This window comes from Hylobates moloch, unplaced genomic scaffold, assembly GCF_009828535.3.
Source record: "Hylobates moloch isolate HMO894 unplaced genomic scaffold, HMol_V3 SCAFFOLD_2, whole genome shotgun sequence".
Taxonomy (NCBI): Eukaryota; Metazoa; Chordata; class Mammalia; order Primates; family Hylobatidae; genus Hylobates; species Hylobates moloch.
In genome coordinates, this window is record NW_026652277.1 from 124280535 (window position 1) to 124304672 (window position 24138).

General features: G+C 43.1%; 1 protein-coding gene and 1 long non-coding RNA gene across 2 annotated transcripts in view; one reads left to right on the top strand and one right to left on the bottom strand.

Annotated features, from left to right (window-relative positions):
* Positions 1-2038, bottom strand: part of LOC131382861 (uncharacterized) — a 54853-nt gene extending 52815 nt beyond the window's left edge. The window contains exons 1-2 of the long non-coding RNA XR_009212449.1: positions 1984-2038; positions 659-816 (exon numbers count right to left, since the gene is read on the bottom strand). This is a non-coding gene — a long non-coding RNA (uncharacterized LOC131382861). The remainder of the gene's footprint in view (positions 1-658; positions 817-1983) is intronic.
* CRYBG1 (crystallin beta-gamma domain containing 1) overlaps positions 1-24138 on the top strand; it is a 208559-nt gene that overhangs the window by 139720 nt on the left and 44701 nt on the right. Inside the window, exons 3-6 of the mRNA XM_032155957.2 lie at positions 10081-11690; positions 17602-19936; positions 23595-23642; positions 23730-23848. Of these exons, the coding sequence (XP_032011848.1) occupies positions 10081-11690; positions 17602-19936; positions 23595-23642; positions 23730-23848 (4112 nt within the window). The remainder of the gene's footprint in view (positions 1-10080; positions 11691-17601; positions 19937-23594; positions 23643-23729; positions 23849-24138) is intronic.

A 24138-nucleotide genomic window follows, 5' to 3' on the forward strand; every position in this document is an offset into this window, starting at 1 on the left:
AGGGTGATTCAAAAGTGTTCACCCTGCCTAGTTTGCATATCCTCCATACCTTATGAGCTGCAAAAAAAGAGATTTTAAAAAGAGTAGGCTTATATTGTTTTCTTTATTCTAGCCATGACACATTAAAGATGAGTGCTCATAAGTAATGATATGCCAAGTTCTGCAGACAAGTTAACTCTATTAGAAACCACATCTGATAAAGCTGTTATTTTCATCTCCTTCTCACCAGTTGAGAACCATAAATTCATTGTGTTACTTACTTAGCTTCTATAATTTTAACTTGAGCAAAACATCAGCAAAATATCGCACTGTTAATAAAGCCAGCCATCACTGTCATAGGCCACTTTGTGCTTTTCAAAAGATGTTCACATGTATCATTTCACATGAATTTCTCAGTGCCCTGTATGATAGATGTGCAACTTTTGAGAGAATAAGTGATTTGATCCCATTTCGTAGTATTCCTGAGTTGTTCACAAAAGTGTGAAATCTGCTTCTTAATTTGAAAAGTATTGGTAGAAAGTCAACAATTCTCACTAGAAACTACAGGAAACTAAGACATTTCTGGGCAGTGTATATTAATTGAAAAGATAAAGATTGTTCCATTTTCTAGAAATAAATCCACTATTAAATCCACACTTAAAAACATGGCTAAACTGACCTGAAGTTATGAGGTCTCAAGGTCACTAGAAGTCTCAGAGCCAGCCTAGCTAGAGTCCGTGCTGTGTTGGAGAGGCTTGTCTGTTCCTCTTGTCCAGCTCTCATTTCTCTTCTGGGTCCCAGTCAGCCCCAGGGCCCCTGACTTGGCTGCAGCTGTGCCTGGTCGGGGCAGGAAGGCTGTGTCAGTTGTCTCCAACGGCCACTTCACCCTCTTTCCCCCAACTTAATCCCCATCTCCCGCCTCATATCATTTATACATGGATGACCCAACTGAAGTTTAGTCCTTGGTTCTATAGTACGTAGATTCTGAGATTCATCAGTGGCTTTTAAGTGTTCTAAAGTAACCATTCTTGATCTTTGACATGAATTATTGCACAAGTCATTCTTTTTAAATTGCATAAGGAATGTACTTTCTGGGTTACAAGTTAATAAAAAGGAACTAATTTGACTACTTCACAAGGAACACACTTCCATTTTCCAGTTTGGCTAAACTTTAGTTAGGAACTAACTTGTCAGTAATTTGGTTTTGTTAATCAGGGTATGTATATAATCCAGGAGGTAGAATAAGAAATACTTTTGCTGTAAATTTCAAACTCCTCTATCTCCTTTTAGTTACGCATTATGCATAAGAAAAAAAATCACCAAATTAGGATAATACGTCTCAACTATAAAGCAAATTAATTCAGCCAGATAGCTTTGTGAGAAAAAGAAAATGTTGGGGAGACTATTCAAAGTACAGGTAGAGAAACCTTCTGGGGTACTTGTTAGTCGTAATTAGGCACACAGTAGAATTAGTCAGGATACTAGCACAGAAAACACGTAGCACGCTCAAGCTGTGTAATTAAGGAAAGTAGTGAAGGACTATTTACAAAGTGTGGGCAAGGTTTTAAGGAAGCCAAGAGGGGCTAAAAAAAACCTTAGGCTTCAGGGTTCTTCATTCACATGGCCTCTTCCAAGGCCCTCTCCTTAAAATCTATAATTCAGAATTTTGTGTTCTTTGTCTTAAAGAAAACTCTCAAAGTTACATATGCCTCATGCCCCACAAAACTCCATTCTACCTGAAGCAATAGCTAATGAAGCCTTCCCAGCTGGCACCTGGTGAGTTCCTTTCCCATCTTAGGCCTGAAGGAGCAAGAGGGGAAAGTGGTTCGGGAATGTGGGGAGAGAGAACAGCGGCGAAGGTGGGCTGCCTGGCAGAAGCCCTGGTCACACCCAGCCACACCCAGCCCAGAGCCCAACTAAGAGATGGAGAGATTAGGGGGGAAATCAGGGCCTCCCACTGGCTGAACCTAACCAAATCCTAAGGACAAGAAAGTCAGTTTCTACCTTCCATCATAACTGGGAGCCTGGGGCGCAGACAAGGCTGAGGGAAGGTGAGCCTATGGAAAGATCTAGCACACTCTACCTACAGTTACCTGGATTCTAAAGACAGAGCTCCATCACAAGAGAGGGCTCACTGGCTGTTTATGCTATCACATCCATTGCTGTACCGCATGGCCTAGGAGAAAGCATGTAGGCCGTACCTTCATAAAAGTGACACATTAATCATTCTAGTAAAGTCTTATTTTTCTAATGATACATTATAATTTCTAACAGGGAAAAATACTGAGCTACCTTTTAGAAAGCCTGCTTTGTGTCTTAGGAAAAATAATTCGATTCTACAGGCCACAGGTTGCCTCTTTAAGGTGAGGAGAAAATTCTGGCACAATGTAGACACTCAATAATTATCAGTGGAATGAATGAGTAAATGATCCTACAATTCAGACATTCCATGATCTTATCTTTTATCTTCCTTTCTGTTTGATCAAGTGTCAATGGCTTGAAACAATTAGGTTTCACTTTGTCTCTGTCAAAGTATAAATGACTTAAAGACAATACCAACCCGAAACTAGGAGTCTGCTTTTTAAAAGAAGCTTTTTGGGAGAATGAAAATTTAACTTTTATAATTGATGGCTTTTGTATTCAGTGACACCGCTTTTTCCGGACACAGGTTAATCTGGGAGTTAAAAAGTCTGTCACTATTCTTTCACCCAATAGTATACCTTTGATTGTATCCAACAGGGTGATATTGTTGTTTGGCCTGAAGTGACAGCATTAGAAAAAACAAAAACAAAAACAAAACACAACCATTGAGGTGTAAGTAGAGAGGCATGTGTTACATTATGTTGAAATGACAGAGAAAAGATTTTTTTAAAAAAAGAAAAATTGCATCAGAAATGGGGTGGGCACTAGAAGTGGTGACAAATATTAGAAGCAGCATGGGGCAAGCAAACATTCCACCCTGGGAGACTGGGAGGAATGACATCGGAGAAGAAGGTTCTGAAGCCCTAACATCAAGGATCATTGGTTATATCATATGAAATTGGACCGTAGATCAAAAATGGTCAAACGTCGCAGTTTCATATACCTTTTCATAAGAGATCTGCTTACTACTGGACAGTGTTACAGTCTGTGGGTCATTTAGTGTAAGCCTTAGTCTTCACTCCTTCTAACAGCCCCGGAAGAAATCATTATTGTAGCACAAATGTAATAACAGAGGTTCATAGTTCTGTCTCCAGAATCATAAAGAAGTAGCTAAATTATATCTAGTATACTCTTAGAGAACTGAATCATATATAATAGAAAATATTTTCAAAGTTAAAATGAAAAGCTTCTGTGCTTAATAGATCAGAGTTCATTTATGTGAACATTTCTTTATTCTTTTTGCAGTGTGTGTGTGTGTGTGTGTGTGTGTGTGTGTGTGTATTTAGAATGGGCCACATATATTATCCCAATCAATATCAGAAAGGAAAACACAAATGGAATGGTGGGGAGGATAGTTAATTTATTTTTAATGCCTATTCCAAATCAGTGTCTGTGGTATCAGGGATCTGTATGTGGATCCTCACTTAAACTTAACTTCATCTGCCTGATGTTTCTGATACCGAGATGATATTCTGCCATACACTTATCATGGGAAAATACAATTTTAACTTTAATTGTAAAAGTCTTCAGAATGAATATCCTGGAAGTTATTTAAAAAAAGATGTCTCATAAAAGTCTTTCTTTAAGATGGACTGGAGCGCAGTGGTGCAATCTTGGCTCACTGCAACCTCTACCTCCTGGGTTCAAGTGATCCTCCGGCATAGGACAACAGGCATGCACCACCTCACCTGGCTAACTTTTTTTTTTTTTGAGACAGAGTCTTGCTCTGCCAGGCTGGAGTGCAGTGGCGCCATGTCAGCTTACTGCAACCTCCGCCTCCCGGGTTCAAGCAATTCTCTTGCCTCAGCCTCCCAAGTAGCTGGGACTACAGGCACGTGCCACCACCCCCAGCTAATGTTTTGTATTTTTAGTAAAGACAGGGTTTCATCATGTTAGCCAGGATGGTCTCAATCTCCTGACCTCGGGATCTGCCCACCTTGGCTTCCCAAAGTGCTGGGATTACAGGCGTGAGCCACTGCACCCGGACCAATTTTTGTATTTCTTAGCACAGACAAGTTTCACCATCTTGGCCAGTCTGGTCTTGAACTCCTGACCTTAAGTGATCCGCTGGCCTCAGCCCCTCAAAGTGCTGGGATTACAGGCGTGAACCACCATGCCTGGCCTTATTTTTCTGTGTGTATTTCTCCTTTTTCTCCCTCTTCCCCACTCCCCATCTTCGTTCTTTAGTTAGCTGTCACGAGTCTGAAGTCTTTCTTGCTTCTATCGAACAGAATTTTCTAACCCCTATTTTAACTTTTAAAGTTGAAGTGTAAAGTAGCTCAAATTCCTATATTTTTAAGCCACACAATTCATGCTATTTTTTTTTTTTTTACAAAAAAACTACTCAGAAAAAAAGTTGCTCACTAGCACAAACACACATATGCATATGTTGTGAACAAGTAACATGGCCAATCCTATCATTTACAGTAATATCCAGTTGACTCATTCCTATGTGGCTGAATTGAAGAGCTAAGGTATCTTTCAGAAATCAACAAAGTGAGAGCTCTTAGGGAATCACAAGTGTTTAAAAAAAAAAGTTACTTTGTACATTGATGACCACATTTTAGAAGGATGCACAGATGACTACATGTAACAAGATTTTGTTCCACTTTCCTGAGTCAGATTTGGGCTGAAAGGCAGCAGTAAACCTGTGCGCCAGTAGCTCCATCAACACGTGGAATCCTCACTCAGGCAGAATAAAGCTGCCAAGTCTTGACCACACTAAGTTTTAGGCAGATAAGATTTTCATTCTGATTTGTTTAGAACGATGTTTGTAGTTGTCTCCAAGAGCATTGACAACTCCTTTTTTGAAAGGGAGGAGGGATGTTACTAATTCTTTAGTAGCATCAAATACTTCATGTCCACCTCTAGCTGTCAGTCCCCCATGCTAGCTGTTGGGAAGGCAACAGGACATTTTTTCTGTTCTCAAAGAGCTTACATTCACTGGGGAATGAAAAGGTGGGAAACATAGGAAAACTTATTTTTTATAAGAAACATCACCTTACTCAAAATGTTATTAGATTTCTTTTCTTTTTTTTTTTTTTTTTTTTGAGATGGAGTTTCACTCTTGTCAGCCAGGCTGGAGTGCAATGATGTGATCTCAGTTCACTGCAACTTCCGCCTCCCGGATTCAAGCAATTCTCCTGCTTCAGCCTCCTGAGTAGCTGGGATTACAAGCAACCACCACCATGCCCGGCTAATTTTTGTATTTTTAGTAGAGACGGGGTTTCACCACATTGGCCAGGCTGGTCTTGAACTCCTGACCTCAGGTGATCCTCCCGTCTCGGCCTCCCAAAGTGCTGGGATTACAGGTGTGAGCCACCGCACCCAGTCTAGATTTCTTAAAGATGTAAATAGATTATAAACATAAAACAAATGTCAATGACCCATAATTGTATTAAAATTTAAAAACTTAGTTTTGTTCCCATAGTTACTGTAAAAAGGAAAAACCCTTAGATAGTTAAATTTAGCAGAATTTATTTAAGCAAGGAAAAAAGAAAAATTCATGAGGCGGCCAGCTTCAGAACCAGAACAGTTTCAAAAAACTAACATTTACATTATCTCCTTAACTAATGGGTAGCAGATGTTACAAGGTAACATTTACTAAGTGGTACCTGCAGATAGTAGGTGCTGCCACACCACGAAGGTTGAGAATCACCCAACGGCACTGCAGCTAGTACTGCCGGGGCCTCTATACGCTGCTGGAATATGATCTCGTGGATGGTTACATGTGCCCCTAATGAGCCACATTTCATATTAGCCAACAAGAACACTCTAAAGCAGGTCCTAGCACACAACTCATGTGCTACCTCTACAATAGTCCTGTTGTGGACTGCTCCATCCTGGTTGGACATGGACGATGGGAGGGTGCCAAGTGCAGGTTCTGCACTGTGAGGTGTGCAAGCTGCCTTAAGGTGGGCAGAAAATACACAGTGAAAAGGTAAATACAAAGGAGGACCCGGGATTGCATATGCTCTGAGAACACCCAGCCTGGGAACCCTCAGGACCCTGCCCAGGCCTGTGGGAAAGCCAGGGGCAGAGGAATCTGAGGAAGCATTAAGAAGCTTGATGGTCGCTCGTGGCCTCTTTGCAAAACACTCCCCTTCCTAGCAAATTATCATCAAGCCTGGAAAGATGGTGGGTCTGTGGCTTCCCATCCTAGGTTTAAGACCCCAGACCCAAAGGCTCAAACCTAAGAAGGTACCTCTCTGACAACTCCCAGGCCAGCTAGTTTTTTTGTTCTCCATTTGCCTTAGTTTCCCCATGAACAATGGAAAGAAACAATCCCTGGTTGAAAAGAAATATGTATAGCATTTAAGAAGGGGTGTTCCTCAAAGACGTGACTGAGGACTTTACTCAGGAGGCATGGGGCATTCTGAGCCCTGCTCAGATCATCCTGTTTGGGATATGATCCTGGATACCCACAGGGACCTGGTCCCGTAGGGGAAGACTGCATTCCCCTGTAAACGAGTCTATCATTTGAAATGACACGAGACCCCTCATTAAGAACTGCATAATGTGGCTGGGCACAGTGGCTCACATCTATAATCCCAGCACTTTGGAAGGCTGAGGCAGGAGGATCACTTGGGCCAAAGAGTTTGAGACCAGCCTGGGCAACATGGTGAAACTCTCTACAAAAAGGTTAAAAATTAGCTGAGCATGGTGGCACATGCCTATAGTCTCAGCTACTTGGAAGGCTGAGGTGGAAGGATCACTTGAGCCCAGGAGGTTGAGGCTGCAGTGAGCTGTGATGGTGCCACTGCACTCCAGCCTGGTCAATACAGCAAGATCCTGTGAAATGTGCACCCAAGACAGATGGATTGTGCCACATAGTGAATTTCTATTCTTTATTTCCCAAGGGAAAAACTCTGTTTTTAAAGAGATTGTATCTTAACTTCATTTATATATACCCATCTTAAATGTACTGTTTGATGAGTTTTGAAAGATATGTACTCGTGTAACCATCACCACAATCAAGATATAGAACTTTAATCCTCACGTTCCTTTGTGCCTCTTCCCTGTTGCACCACTACCACTTGCCACCCACTGACCCCACCCTCAGGCAACCACCGACCTACTTTCTATCATTATAGATTAGATTTGCACTGTCTAGAATGTCATATAAATGTAACCATACAGTATGTAACGTTTGGAGTCTGACTGCTTCTCAAAAGCATTTAACATCCATATCCTTACATGTTTCCGAAGTCTGTTCCTTTTTTATAGCTGAATAATACTCTGCTGTATAGATGTACCACAATTTGTTTATCTGTTCACAAGCTGTGTCCAGTGACTTTGAGCTGTTTCCAGTTTTTAGCTATTACGAATGAATGAAGCCACTATGAACATTCATGTATTTTAAGGAAATTCAGCAGTCTGGCTGGTGATTAACAGGCTGCCCCTCTGAGGGGAGGAGGAGTCAAGTAGTTGAGCCAAGTTGAAGGGCAAGCAACCAGTTTTGTAAAAAGCATCTAATAGCCAAAAAAAAAAAATTTGTTTTAATGCCTATACTGAGCATAGAGAGGACTGCTGATCAAGCGTCTTTGCTGCATGGGAAAAGCAGATTGCAACATCATTGGCAGGACAGAGTAATACATATACTTAGTTGTTTTATTTTGACAGGGAATGGAATTAAGCCAAGACTCAAACCTATTTTCCCTGGCTACTTCTTCAAGATATGTTTGAAGGCCTGTCCAGACAGCAGAGACAAAGAGCTCTATGTCAGAGTCAGACTTTACCTGTGGTGGGACCTTGGACAAATGGGCACTAAAAAAAGACTACCTACCTAGCTGTTGGGAAGATAAAATGAAAGTGTGTGAGTCACAAGGGCCTGACCCATAAGGATAGCTCAGTAAACATGTATTATGATTTAAAAATCATGTCATACCTTTGAGTTGTAAAATAATCCAAATGTTTCCTTAGGACCCTTAAATCATACTTCGAATTCTTCCTATATTATTTATATAACCATTGAAGAATCAGATTAATCAAAATCTGGTTAGATTTTAGAGTCGTATGACGTCAGGTGCAAGAGCTCCGAGCGGCTGCACCATTGGTTCATCGCAGCAGCAGCAGCTGTCTAGTCCCAAAGCGCCCACCAGGTGCTTCTAAGACCAGGAGAGTCTTAGAACCTTGAGAGCAAATCTGATTCATATGCACTTCCTCGGGAGCTGACTCTGGAGGGTGGGTGACCCGTAGTCTGTTCCTCTGGGCCGACTGTGGTTCTCGGGTGGCGGCAGAACCTCCGCGGCCTCTAAAAGGGGCCCCTGTGGCGGAATGGAAGGAGCATGGGGTGGGCAGGAGGCGACTTGGATTTGAATTCTGACTTTACTGCTCTGACCGCCTCTCCCCCTCACCCCAATTTTGTGTCTCTTTATGGGCTGGCTGAGCTTCCTTTCCTCATCTGTGTGCTAACAGCATGACCTTACTGGGCTGTAGCGGGGTGACACTATGTTACAGTACCACGACTGTCTCAACAAATGCTTGTTGACCTATTAATTTCATGCGTTATCTTTCCTATTTACCATCGCCAAAGTCCATTTGCTGCACGTAACTCAAACGCAATGGAGCCTCAAAGGGCGATTGGGGAACCTCCCCATAGTCGGTACTGTCCTGAATGTTCCTCTTCCAGGAAAGGCGGGGCTCTTTCCTGCGTCGCCAGGACTCAAGCTAGCACCTGGGTTTTGAATGTAAGAGTTCATTCTTAAGAAATACTGTAGCCGCACGTTTGGCCTGGTTTCAGAGGAGTCCTTACGCAAATACTCTGCCCTCTCCTAGGAGCCAGGCTGGGCTCACCGCCCCTGCTCCCTCCCTTTTCCAGGCTCGCCCCCTCCTCTTCCTGCCCACCTCTATGCCCCGAACCTACCCAGTCCCCACTCTGGCAAACCCTGGCGCGCCACCGCGCCCATTGGCGGGTTTGCTTTTATTGGTTTGTTCTGAGCTCCCTCCCGCCTTCTGGAGCGGGCATTGGATGCTAGCCGTTTTGCTCCAGGCGATATAAGAAGCCCAGGTTTTCCCCCTTCCTGGGAGCGCTGCGGATCATTCGCAGGCGGCCCGGCACCCTCGCATGGGTGGGCCGGCCCCTGGGGCTCCAGCCTTGCGCCCCCCGGAACCACATGTGTGGCGAGGAACGGGTCCCGGGGCCAAGTAGGCTGAGTCCCAAGCGCATCCTTCAGCCACGCCTCCTCGGCTCTAGGGGGCGGTGAGCAAAGGCAGTCACCCCTGCAACCTCGCCGCTACCCCCACGCACTCCTCTGCGTTCACATGGTAGGAACTCGAACAGGCAAAAGCCTTTCCGGTGCGCTCAGCAGCCGCGGGATCACTTGGGTGTTTGAACGCTCGCGCGCTCCTCCCATTGGTGCTCGGGCTGAGGCGGGGCCCAGGTGCTCGCTTCCTCTGAGCTTGCTTAAGGTTTTCATGTTGCAAGTATGATATGTTGAACCCGGGTGGCTTCTTACTGTTCTCGAGGAGAAGGCTCCTAGGACTGGTTTTTTTTCTTCGTCCTCCTTCCCTCCTACAAAAAGAAAGGGCGGTGTTTCGGGAAAAAGTCCGCCTTAGGATACTTAGTGTGTTTACTGCTGCCCCATGGTCACGTGCACGGCTGTTTATAAATTGCATCTTTATTGAGGAAGAAGGTAAAAAACCTAGAGAGGGCAAGGAACTATTTATTTTGTATATGTGATTATTTGGACCGTTCAAATTTTCCTTTAAAAGGCAAGAATTATAATTCAAAGAAAATGCTATTCTAACTACTGCCAGAAACTTAAGGTGTTTAACAAAATTTCAAAAGTAAAACCGGAGTTTATTTTGTTGGAATGAATGTAACATAAACATAACTTTATCATTTTCAGTTAGAAACTCTGGTCTGTTATCATTTTGGCTGGTAGTTCTGTAATGTACGTCTAAGGGGAAAAACACCAGACTCTCACATGTTCCCTCCTCATCCCTTTTATTTTTCAGTCCAGAGCACAACCTCCAGAAGAGAACAGAAGGAAGCCAGTTTTGGGGAAACTTGGCACTCTATTCACTGCAGGAAGGAGAAGGAACAGTAGAAACGGGCTAGAGAGTCCCACTAGATCAAATGCCAAACCACTCTCTCCCAAAGATGTGGTAGCCTCTTCTAAGCTCCCAGAGAGAGAGAGTGAGAGGAGCAGATCTCAGAGCAGCCAACTGAAGCAAACGGACACGAGCGAGGAGGGCTGCCCCCGGGAGAATCCCCAGGAGGCAGAGGGCGAGCTCCCCGAGAGCGGTGGCCCCGCAGCCCCGCCTGACGCCGAGGTGTCACCTCGCTGGAACAGCAGTGCAGCGGCTGTGGCTGTGCAGCAGTGCCATGAAAATGATTCACCCCAATTAGAACCTCTGGAGGCAGAGGGAGAGCCTTTCCCAGATGCCACCACCGCTGCCAAGCAGCTGCATTCCTCGCCGGAAAATTCCTCCAGGCAAGAGAACGCAGAGACGCCCGCCCGCAGTCTGGGGGAGGACGCTTCACCAGGTGCTGGCCACGAACAGGAGGCTTTCCTGGGTGTGAGGGGTGCGCCAGGGTCGCCCACCCAGGAGCGGCCCGCGGGAGGACTAGGCGAGGCCCCTGACGGAGCCCCCAGTGTGTGTGCCGAAGAAGGCTCCCTGGGGCCCCGCAACGCCCGCAGCCAGCCCCGCAAAGGCGCGTCTGCTTTGCCAGGTGAGCCTCCGGCCGAGGGCGCAGCGCACACGGCCAGCTCCGCGCAGGCAGACTGCACAGCCCGCCCCAGGGGTCACGCCCACCCTGCTAAGGTGCTAACTTTGGACATCTACCTGAGTAAGACTGAGGGGGCGCAAGTGGACGAGCCGGTCGTGATTACTCCCAGGGCGGAAGATTGCGGTGACTGGGACGACATGGAGAAGAGGTCTAGCGGCCGCAGGTCGGGGAGGCGGAGGAGGTCGCAGAAATCCACCGACTCCCCCGGCGCGGACGCCGAGCTCCCTGAGAGCGCTGCCAGGGACGACGCGGTGTTCGACGACGAGGTGGCGCCAAACGCGGCCAGCGATAACGCCTCGGCGGAAAAGAAAGTGAAATCTCCGCGGGCAGCCCTCGACGGGGGCGTTGCCTCCGCTGCGAGCCCAGAGTCCAAGCCCGGCCCCGGTCCCAAAGGGCAGCTCCGAGGGGAGGCGAACCAGAGCAAACAGCCACCTCCGGCCTCGTCCCCCACCAAGAGGAAGGGCAGGAGCCGCGCCCTCGAGGCCGTGCCCGCCCCACCCGCCAGCGGCCCGCGGGCTCCCGCCAAGGAGTCCCCACCAAAGAGGGTGCCGGATCCCGGCCCGGTCACCAAGGGCGCTGCGGCCGATAGTGGGCAGGAGGCGGTGCGGGCGGTCCCCCGCGAGCTCCTGGTCAAGAGCAGCTCGCTGCTGCCAGAGATCAAGCCCGAGCACAAAAGGGGCCCGCTCCCCAACCACTTCGACGGCCGGGCAGAGGGAGGTCGAAGCAAAGAGCTGGGCAGAGCAGCCGGAGCGCCTGGAGCTTCTGACGCCGACGGCTTGAAGCCCAGGAACCATTTCGGCGTGGGCAGGTCGACAGTGACCACTAAAGTGACCCTGTAAGTAGCCGCGCAAGTCCCGGCCGAGCTGCTGTCCGCACACGTGCTGGGGGTCCGCTCTGAGGGGCTCGGGGTCTTTGCATTGTGGAAGAAATGTCTGTTCACTGAACTTTCCCCTCCATGCTGAACTTCAGATAGTGAAGGGCCAGTTTACACAGTCTAGGTTTAAGATGACACCTGTGGCAGTCTCCTCAGTTAATTCCCTTTTTAACACAAGATTTACGTTTAACGAATGTAAACATAGGATATCCCTTGAAGCTCAACGTTTATGTAGATGAGAGATAAGACTTCACGGCCTGACATGAGCTGATTCCATTCTTTATTCAAAATGTACAAGGGTGTTCCAACTTGGGATGTTCTTAAAATGCATGTGCTGTGAATTTCAAAATATGGAGCAAACAGTAACATGTTAAATACGATCCAGTAGCTTTGACATGTGTGAGTTTTGAGAGAATTCGCAGAACCTTTTATGGAACTCAGTGCATTTATTGGCAAAAAGCTTAAAAAAACACACACACACACACAAGAAAAGTTCCTAATACAAGTATCTTGGTTGCTTCTTCCCTTTATAATGTTAGGGAGTCATTTGATACTTTTGGACCCAGGTTGAAAAGTAGTTCTCAGTTACTGAAAAAAAGATCAGTGTTCTTACTGGAAGATTATTTGCTACATGAAAGCAGCTGTGACAGGTGTGAGTTTAAGATAATTCAAAACATTTTATGGAACTTAGTGCATTATTGGCCTAAGCCTTTTTCAAAAAGTCCCTAATTTATGTTTCTTGGTTGCTTCTTCCTCTTTGTGCTGCATGAAAGCACAAAACAACTGTGACTACTTGCTGTTAAGTTTATTCATTTCACAAGTAATTTATTTAATACTTTATATGCAAGATATTGTGCTAGGCACTGTGGGGGAAAAAAACCCTACAACTATGACTCAGGATATTGCCCTGAAATTTTTATAGCCCCATCTGGCACACAAAAAGCACACAAATCAAATAACAATACGAGATGATATCTGATGAAATTGCCAAACGAATGTTACCATCTGTAAAGCCTGGGAAAGTGCTAGCGAGGAAGAAATCACTGCTGGTGCTTTGGAGGAGCTGGGCCTTGTGCCTTGATGATAAATGTAATTTGTATAGGTGGACAGGATAGGGCAGGTACTCTATGAAACTGATAAGACCCTCCCTTTCCACACTTCTGCTCCCTCACCACTCCCACTTAGCGTAAGTGAACAATGATTAAGTGCTTAAGTTTTTCCTCCATTCACATATTTGTTCGAAGAGTGGGTATTTTAACATTATCATTATAATTCTTGAACTTAATGGTTTCTTTCATTCTATTTGATTTCTTGGATAAGTAAGCTTTAGAGGAGGAGAGTTCTGATTGGGTGAACTCTGAGAACTGAGAGGGAAGTATGCTTAATGAATAACTTGACTACCTCACCAACTGCCAACCTGGAGACCTTTGATATAGTCAGTGATTTATTCTGTAATGGTAGGTAGCATGAGAGAAATAAGCTGGGTGAATGATGCTTATTATTTATAGAAGACCAGTGTGATTGAATGCTAAAGCCTCCTAAATGTGAGCCTTAGAGAAACATTCCTGTGTACCTTATGAAGGATGGTTCACCTGTCTTCCAATTAGAAGACACCAGTAGAAAAACCAGAAATGTTACACTGCGAAATAGTAGGCTAAACAAACAGGAAAGATGATCTTATAACGAAATTCTTCGTTTGCTGTTCTCTGTAACAGAACTAAACCAAATATCTCTTTCCCAGTTCTGATTAATTTATACCTAAAAATTTTCTTTACCAGACATTCAGTGTATTTGTTTTGCGCAGTGCCTTGGACGTGGTCATTTGGCAAATTATTGACTTAAAAATTAACAAGTATTTCTAGTCCTTTGACCAATTTCTTTGTGACTGTTGGTTTTTTCAGACCCTTTAATTCTTCCTATGACCGTATCGCAAGATGTTAATCAGATTATTCTTTAAAACAATTTGAGACTGAAGAGTAAGAAAAACTATTTCATATTTCCTGAAAAATGACACTGAAGTAGCATGTTTCTTTATGCTGTTAGAAAGATGATTCCTTCAAGTTCTCTACCAAGTGCTGAGTGTTGAAATTCTTAAGATGGTACATGTAGAATAAGGAGAATTTTCCTCTTATAATAAAACTATAGCTTTTTGGACTCCAAATTATTTTCCCCTGTCTCATAATGAAGGCATTACAACATGAATTATAGGAGCCTTCCTTTTAATCAGTCTGAACTCGGTTAATTGTAGTGACTCTTGGTAGCACAACTTAATAGCACAGAAAGTTTGGTTGTAAAATTTATTTTGATCATGGTGTAAATCTTTAATGTGCAGATATGTGTTTCCTGTCCTTAAGGTAGCCTGTTGGCTAACCTATAGTATTTTCTATTTACATCATAAGATATACTTCAATGTTTGAATTGAGTACCCTTCCTTGAACTGATCAGTGAGAATTTTTAAAAAGTATATTCTCTGGTATGTGACCATCCTTCATTAACTGATAGCAAATTGAAGCTCTCTATTTCTAATCATCTCACTAGTTTCATAATTTGATCTTTGAGGAAATGCTTATAAATTAATTTTCCTTTTAAATTTACGGTATGGGCCTGCAATAAGGGAGCCTAAGTATCTTATGGAGATATTGGGGAAAGCAATGCCTGGGAGAAATTTGTGAGCAGAGATCAAATTTATTTATTTATTTATTTATTTATTTATTTATTTATTTATTTATTTATTTTTTATTTATTTATTTATTTATTTATTTATTTATTTATTTATTTATTTTTGAGACAGGATCTCACTCTGTTACCCAGGCCGGAATGCAGTGGCATGATCATGGCTCACTGCAGCCTCGACCTCCCCAGGCTCAGGTGATCCTCCCACTTCAGCCTCCCTAGTAGCAGGGACTACAGGCACACCACCATGTCTGGCTAATTTTTGTATTTTTTTAGACAGGATTTTGCCATGTTCCCCAGGCTGGTCTCAAACTCCTGGGTTCAAGTGATCCACCTGCCTCGGCCTCCCAAAGTGCTAGGATTACAGGCATCAGCCACTGATCCCAGCCTCAAATTTAGTATCAAGTAAAATTTGTAAAAATTAAAATCTGAATTCTCAGTGCTGCTTTTGGAGAGAGTATTTTATCCAGAAGGATAAGGTGACTCACCAGCAGTCATACTGCCTGTCCCTTCCAGAAGCTCCTTAGGCCCAAGCTTCTTTTTTTTTTTTTCTCTTTTTTTTTTTTGAGACGGTCTCACTCTGTCACCCAGGTTGGAGTGTAGTGGCACAGTCTTGGCTCACTGCAACCTCCACCTCCCAGGCTTAAGCAATTCTCCTGCCTCAGCCTCCCAAGTAGCTGGGATTACAGGCATGTGCCACCACACCCGGCTAATTTTTATATTTTTAGTAGGCATGGGGTTTCACCATGTTGGCCAGGCTAGTCTGGAACTCCTGACCTCAAGTGATCCACCCATTTTGGCCTCCCAAAGTGTAAGGATTACAAGCATGAGCCACTGCACCCAGCCAGGCCCAAGCTTCATGAAGGCCAAGTCCATGAAGGAGAGGCAGTATGGGATTTCAGTGTCTCCACTTGTGTGTTCTCATTATCAAAGTGGCCTCTAAAGTCTATGTTATGCTATGGATCTCATGATAATTCACTGACTTTAAATGATAAAGATGGAAAGAACCAGAGGAGCTCATTCAGGCGGGTATAGTCCAAGCCTATCTGGGGAAGCAGAATAGTATAGTGGTTGGGAGCATGGCATCTGAAACCAGAGCACCTCACTTCAAATTGTGGCCCTGTCACTTACTAGCTGCATAACCTCAGGGAGTTACTTCTCAACACCTCAACTTCCTCAGCCAAAAATAGAATGTATAAAGTTGTATATTAATTAAGTAAGCCCGATGAAGCATTTCTCAAGGGCTTGACAATCACTGACTGTTAGTGGTTATGCTTTATCTCTCCCAGTTTATAAACCACTGGACCAATGGTTTAGACTTTTTTTTTTTTTTTTGAGACAGAGTCTCGCTTTGTCACCCAAGCTGGAGTGCAGTGGCACAACCATAGCTCACTGCAGCCTTGATCTTCTGGACTCAAGTTATCTCCCACCTCTGCCTTTGGAGTAGCTGGGACTACAGGCACGCACCACTTCACCTGGCTAATTTTTTGTTTTGTTTTGTGGAGACTGTGTCTCAGTATGTTGCCCAGACTGGTCTTGAACCCCTTGGATCAAGTGATCCTCCCTCCTTGACCTCCCAAAGTACTGGAATATATATATATATATGCGTGCTTTGGAATCCTTTCTTCTAAGAAAGTTTAAATAGGAACAATAAATAAAACAGATACTGGGAGTGGTTCTGGTTGAAAGGAGAGTGGACAGCCCCATCCCCATCCCTACTTTCCCCAACTGCAGCCCTTGAAGGAAACCCCAGGGATTCCTTCAACCATAACCTGGGGGAAATAAAAACAACTCTGTTCTAAACCATCTCATTTTTTTTAAAGATGAAGAAGGTAGAGTCCAGAGAGGTAAAGTAACTTGACCAGGTTCACACAGATAATTAGCATAAAAGCCAGGACCAGAGCCAGAGAATGCCAAACAGAGCACATTTTGTTTCTCTGAAAGAAAGCACTGTGTACATTCAAAGACTTATTATTTCCACTGGGGGTAATTATACCCAAGAAATGTGACACAGAGAGGGGAGACTCTCTTGCCCAAGAAGTGGTGACAAAACCAACAGTTGCATGATTGAAAAGTGAATGATGGTATATCCATATGATGGACTTCCATGCAGCATTAAGACAACTTTTCAAACAAATTTTTGGTAATCTGGAAAATGTTAACTATAAGGTTAAGTCATTTTATTTCTTGAAAAAGCAAGATATCAAATTATATGAACAGAATCATCTCAGTTCTATTCAAAATATTTAATTATGCATATAAAAAGATTAGAAACGTGTAAAAATGTTAACAGGGATATTGTCTGACTGGTAGGATTATCAGTGATTTTTAAATATTATCCAAAGTTGCTGTAGTGAACACACTTAGAGAAAATCTTATGGGGGAAGGATGAGAGGAATAAAATATCCAAAGAGGTCAATAGTAGATGAATTTTTAAAATCTATCCTTTTGAGATAATATTTAAAAAGTTATGCTACAATAAAAATACATAATTGATGTTGGAGTATGGGAATGCATTAAATATTTAAATTTCTTCTAATGTTCTTCAGGTCTTAAGATGTCTTCCAACTCTAGTGCCAAGCACTGTGCATACATGCTACGTACTCAATAAATTAGTTCATCCCTCATCCCTAGAGTTTCTTGGCTATATAATCTTCCGATCCCTCATATGCAAGCAAAACACCCATTAAAAATAGTTGATAGTGTACTTAGGACTATTTAAAAATAGTTTCATTAAAAAACAAATGTGGCAGAGAATGGTGGCTCATGCCTGTAATCCCAGCACTTGGGGAGGCCAAGATGGGAGGATTGCTTGAAGCCAGGAGTTTGAGACCATCCTGGGTGACATAGACCCCATTCTACAAAAAAATAAAAATAAAAAAATTAGTTGGGTGTGTGGTATGTGCCTGTAGTCCCAGCTGCCTGGGAGGCTGAAGCAGGAGGATTGCCTGAGCCCAGGAGTTCGAGGCTGCAGCAATCTATGATCACATTGCTGTACTCCAGTCTTGGCGACAGAGCAAGACCTTGTCTTAAAAACACATGTGCGCGCGCACACACACACACACACACACACACACCACACTCCAAATGTTATATATCAGGGAGATGTTGGCTTTTCATAGTTTTATAATTAATTGGTTTGTGTGTTCACTTTTTAAAACTAGGTCAATAACTTTATCTTCCTGCTTTTTCCTCACAGCCCTGCCAAGCCCAAACATGTGGAACTAAATCTTAAAACCCATAAGAATCTTGACAGTTTGGGAAATGAGCACAATCCATTTAGCCAGCCAGTTCACAAAGGCAACACTGCCACCAAAATCTCCTTATTTGAAAACAAACGGACAAACAGTAGCCCAAGACACACTGACATTCGAGGCACAAGGAATACTCCTGCCTCTAGTAAAACGTTTGTTGGGAGGGCAAAGCTGAATTTAGCCAAAAAAGCCAAAGAAATGGAGCAACCTGAAAAGAAAGTAATGCCAAACAGTCCCCAGAATGGTGTGCTGATTAAGGAAACTGCTACAGAAACCAAAGTTACTGTCTCGGAAGAAGAAATTCTGCCAGCAACCAGAGGAATGAATGGAGACCCTTCTGAGAATCAAGCTCTTGGTCCTCAGCCTAGCCAAGATGATAAAGCAGATGTGCAAACAGATGCTGGCTGCCCTTCAGAACCAGTGGCTTCTGCTCTGATTCCTGTCAAGGATCATAAGCTCTTAGAGAAGGAGGACTCAGAGGCTGCAGACAGCAGAAGACTTGTACTTGAAAATGTAACCAATACAGCACAAGACATCCCCACCACTGTGGATACCAAAGATTTACCTCCAACGGCCATGCCAAAGCCGCAGCATACATTTTCTGACTCACAGCCCCCGGCTGAGTCATCTCCTGGGCCTTCTCTTTCACTGTCTGCACCCGCTCCTGGGGATGTTCCCAAAGACACATGTGTTCAATCGCCCATAAGCAGTTTCCCGTGCACTGATCTAAAAGTGTCAGAAAACCATAAAGGATGTGTTTTGCCTGTGTCTCATCAGAACAATGAGAAAATGCCACTTTCAGAACTTGAAGGAGAAACAAACCCTCCTTTGTCCACAGAGCATAGTCCAGAAGCTGTGGGAAGTGAGTGTCCATCCAGAGTCCTCGTCCAGGTCAGGTCCTTCGTGCTCCCCGTGGAGAGCACCCAGGATGTGAGTTCCCAGGTCATTCCAGAGAGCTCTGAAGTTAGAGAAGTGCAGTTGCCAACTTGTCACAGTAATGAACCTGAAGTGGTTTCCGTTGCAAGTTGTGCTCCCCCACAAGAGGAAGTACTGAGCAATAAGAGCATGTCACCCGAAAACTCTCATTGCACAACAGAGCTCGCGGCAGAATCTGGCCCACAAGTCGTGCCACCAGCATCAGAGAAAACTCTGCCTATTCAGGCTCAAAGTCAGGGCAGCAGAACACCCCTGATGGCTGAATCCAGTCCCACCAACACTCCCAGCAGTGGAAATCACTTAGACACTCCTCAAAGGCCAGATCAGACTGTTACAAACGGCCAGGATACCCCTGCCAGCCTTTTGAACATTTCTGCTGGTAGTGATGATAGTGTATTTGATTCTTCTTCTGATATGGAAAAATTCACTGAAATTATAAAACAGATGGATAGTGCAGTTTGTATGCCCATGAAAAGAAAGAAGGCCAGGATGCCAAACTCTCCTGCTCCTCACTTTGTCATGCCTCCTATTCATGAAGACCATTTGGAAAAGGTGTTTGATCCTAATGTGTTTACCTTTGGTTTGGGGAAGAAGGAAAGTCAGCCAGAAATGTCACCAGCTTTACATTTGATGCAGAACCTTGACACAAAATCCAAACTGAGAGTCAAACGTGCATCTGCTGAACAGAGCATCCTCTTCAAGTCCCTGCACACCAACACTAATGGGAACAGTGAGCCTCTGGTGATGCCGGAAATCAATGACAAAGAGAACAGGGACGTCACAAATGGTGGCATTAAGAGATCGAGACTAGAAAAAAGTGCACTTTTCTCAAGCTTGTTATCTGCTTTACCACAAGACAAAATCTTTTCTCCTTCTGTGACATCAGTCAACACTATGACCACGGCTTTCAGTACTTCTCAGAACGGTTCCCTATCTCAGTCTTCAGTGTCACAGCCCACGACTGAGGGTGCCCCGCCCTGTGGTTTGAACAAAGAACAGTCAAATCTTCTACCCGACAACTCCTTAAAGGTCTTCAATTTCAACTCGTCAAATACATCACACTCCAGTTTGAAAAGTCCAAGCCACATGGAAAAATACCCGCAAAAAGAGAAAGCCAAAGAAGATCTGGATTCACGAAGCAACCTACACTTGCCAGAAACTAAATTTTCTGAATTGTCAAAACTGAAGAACAATGATATGGAAAAGGCTAATCATATTGGAAGTGTTCTTAAATCAAACTTGCCAGACTGTGCAAACAGTGACACCGACTTCATAGGTCTTTTCAAATCAAGCCGGTATGACCCAAGCATTTCTTTTTCTGGAATGTCATTATCAGACACAATGGTAAGTAGCAATATATTATTATTTATTTGGGGTATTTTTAAAGCAAGGGAAGAGAGGGATGATGAGCAACTCATGTTATTCTTTTAGAAATGGTTAAGCTTATGTGCTATAGTTTTTATTCATTCATCACATATTTGAAAACCTGCAATGTACAAGGGACTGTTAGAGTGCAAGAAAAAAATGTACTAAGAGTCTTCACTGACAGCATCTGTAGTCTTGCAGGGAGATAAAGCTACAAATGTTCTAAGGCACATGATCTTTTTTTTTTTTTTTGAGACAGAGTCTTGCTCTGTCGCCCAGGCTGGAGTGCAGGGGCGCAATCTCAGCTCACTGCAACCTCCGCCTCCTGGGTTCAAGCGATTCTTCTGCCTCGGCTTCCCTAGTAGCAGGGAATGCAGGTGCGTGCCACCATGCCCGGCTAATTTTTGTATTTTTAGTAAAGACTAAAAATACAAATAGGGGGTTTTTACCATATTGGCCGGGCTGGTCTCGACCTCCTGACCTCATGATCCATCTGCCTCGGCCTCCCAAAGTGTTGGGATTACAGGTGTGAGCCAGCCTGACTGGCTGGCAATAAATCTTTTAAGACACGTGAATTTATATGTTGTATTATGAAAGGTATAGGTAAGCTTTTGGAGTTCAGAGACAGACAAGATGCTTTTTCTTACCTATTCTATGTAAAAATGCTCAGTGCTATACTTAGAATTTTGAGGATTTGTGAAGCAGCTTCCTCTATTTGGGAAGTCCCCAGCCAGGGAAACTTTTTCTTAATCCTTCTCTCTGTGAGATTCACTCTTTGTTCCCATAAGTAGCAATAGGTGTTTATCCTATGCAATTGAGAAAGTATTTTCTCTTTATTGGGAATTAGTTTTCATTAGGGAAATATTTTTTTACCCTGCAAAGCTGTGGGGAATAAAGAATTTTGGTTTTCATTGGATCTTTTCTTAAATATTAGAGAGAAGACAGCAAAACATGATTTTGGGGAATAATTTTGATTTCTGCATCTTCTTTTATCTCACTTCAGAAGATGTTTACTCGGTTTTTGTGTGCCTTTTTGCTACCAAGCTTATTTAAGGTGAGAGAGGACTATGAGAGAGGAAGGTGGAATATATGTTTAGTGATCAGCTCTGCCAGGCTGGAAACCTGAGTAGGGCTTGTTTTCTGGTGGTCCTTCCTGTGAACCCGGCTGTCTGGCAAGTGTGGACCGCAATTCAACACAGTTTATCCAGGCAGAAAATACCTTGCACCTTTCCTCGTCTGTACAGGGTACTGCAGCATGGTTCAATGTATTGTATTGGCTTTTGCTACAATCCTGTCAGAGAATGTGATGTTGCAGGCTCTTTCAAAATATATGGTTGGGTTTCCAGCAGAGGTGCAGATCCCTTTTTCATGTGATTTCATAAACTTTCGCAAAGTTTGGGTTTCAGATGTTTGGTGTTAGGACGCTTTACATTTAAAAATGATTGAGAACCCCAACAAGCTTTTGTTTGTATGGGTTCTGCCTATCAGAATTTATTATATTAGAAACAATTGCTGAGAAAATTGTAAAACACCAGAACGTACAAGTGCACGCTGCACCAGTGCTTAGAGCAACGATGTCATCACACATCATGGAGCCTTGTACTCCACTGGACATTTGAGACAGAGATGAAAAAGGCAGATGACCTCTTCTTATTATGAAAATAGTTTTGACCTCATGGACTACCTGAAAGTATCTTGGAGACCCCCCCAGTGGCCTCTGAACCACATTTTGAGAACCACTGCTATAAACAAATAAGACTGAATCAGCCTATGGTACTCAGAAATCATAAAATTCTAACTATTTCTATTAATAGTTATATAATAGAAATATTAACTATTTATCTCAAGCACAAAATTTCCACTGGTCCACTTCCCATTCATTACTACTTTGTTCTTTTTAATTGTTCTTAGATCGCTTTCCTTATTTAACTACAATCTGACAAAGTTAATAACAGAATATACAGTTTCCCCATGAAAATCAAGTCAAATGACATAAAAAGGAAAAATAAAATCTTTACACTTTTTCTAGGCCTTTTTATGATTAAAAAATATGGTCTTTCTTTAGGTCCTGGGCTTTTATTGATTGTATAACTATTGAATCATGAAGGTTTTACCTGAATTTTGTTTTAAATTTTAGGCTTTTTCTTCAGTTTATCTACTTCTAATGTGTATATGTACCTAAATAGGTATATGCCATGTGGCTTCTGATAATGCTCTACGTGGGCCCTTGTGGGCTTTTTTTTTTTTTTTTAAGAGACAGAATCTCACTCTGTCACCCAAGCTGGAGTGCAGTGGCATGATCTCAGCACACTGCAACCTCTCTGCCTTCCAGGTTCAAGCGATTTTCATGTCTCAGCCTCCCAAGTAGCTGGAATTATAAGTGAGTGCCACCACGCCCAGCTAATTTATGTATTTTTAGTAGAGACGGAGTTTTGCCATGTTGGCCAGGCTGGTCTCGAACTCCTGACCTCAGGTGATCTGCCCACCTCAGCCTCCCAAAGTGCTGGGATTACAGGCATGAGCCACCACGCCCCAGCCTTTTGTGGTCTTCTGGGCATATCACACTCTGGTGTGACGCAAGAGCAGTCAGAGCAAAGGCAGTTCCTAAAATAGGCATCCTGGTCAGCATTGAAAGTAGTTCACGTTTTGTAATATTTTTACATGTATAATTACCATTTTATTATCTTATGCATTTCTGGTTTTACTGGTCTTGTCAGATGGTCTTGAAAATGATTAGTTTTGGAGCCATATTGAAATGTATTTTGTCTATCAAAAAAGCGGGATTAGGCTGGGCACGGTGGCTGACACCTGTAATCCCAGCACTTTAGGAGGCCAAGGCAGGCGGATCACAAGGTCAAGAGATCGAGACCATCCTAGCCAACATGGTGAAACCCCATCTCTACTAAAAGAAAAATACAAAAATTAGCTGGGCATGGTGGCACGCACCTGTAGTCTCAGCTACTTGGGAGGCTGAGGCAGGAGAATTGCTTGAACCCAGGCGGAGGTTGCAGTGAGCCAAGATGATGCCACTGCACTCCAGCCTGGTGACAGAGCCAGACTCCATCTCAAAAGAAAAAAAGGGGGATTAAATATACTATGTGCAATGTACATTATGAAATATACCATATATACCATAAACATTTCTATTTACACTAGTGGTTGTTATATGATTGTAGATTTACTATGAGAAAACAATATTTATATGGATTCAGATAGGGTATGTATATGAACACAAAATTGATTCAGCTCTTTCTAGGTAAGTGATTAATATATTCTAAGTTATCTTTATTTGAGATGATACTGATATTATTTGAATTAGAATCTCTTAGCTGAGTTCTTATTCTGTGAACTGACATGAAACACATGTGCCCTGAATTTTCTAGCATTGGTGGAAATAGCCCAGACATTTAAATTAGGAGAAATTGAAATGGCAAATTCAGTTAGAGGTGAAAAAACCTTAATTTAAAAGCATAAACTCAAAGAGTTTTAATACAACTTTAGCATCGATTAGGGTCGAGGATTCAAAATCGATACAACGTGGGAAAAGTGTGATCTACCTACAGGATCGTGGGTGGAAAAAAAGGATTGTTATGTGAAGTTGTAATTATTTGTTGTGTTTTTGTTCATCTGATTACAGACACTTAGAGGAAGTGTCCAAAATAAACTCAATCCCCGACCTGGAAAGGTAAGATTATTTTCTGTTTCTAGTCTTGATTCTATTTTGGTCTGATAGGGTACAACAAAATGTGCTACCACTTTCGTTTTCTTGCAGGTAGTGATATATAGTGAACCCGACGTATCTGAGAAGTGCATTGAAGTTTTCAGTGACATTCAGGATTGCAGTTCTTGGAGCCTCTCTCCAGTGATACTCATAAAAGTTGTTAGAGGATGGTAAGAATGGCACTTTAAGTTCCTGATGTCAAGTGTTTGTGTTTTACATACTTAATTACCTTTTTAGTCCTCACTACTAGTTTAAAATTATGGCTTTAGCAATGAAAAGCACAGGAAATACTACTCGTGGTAAGATAAGGGATTCATATCTTAACAATGTCATTTTAAATCATGTTTCTGATTATAGCAGTGATATATGTTTATGGGAGAAAAATCAGAACAGTACAGTAGAACAAGCTTCTTTTTCCCATGTTTCCCCATAATATTGCTTTGGACTAGTCATATATCAG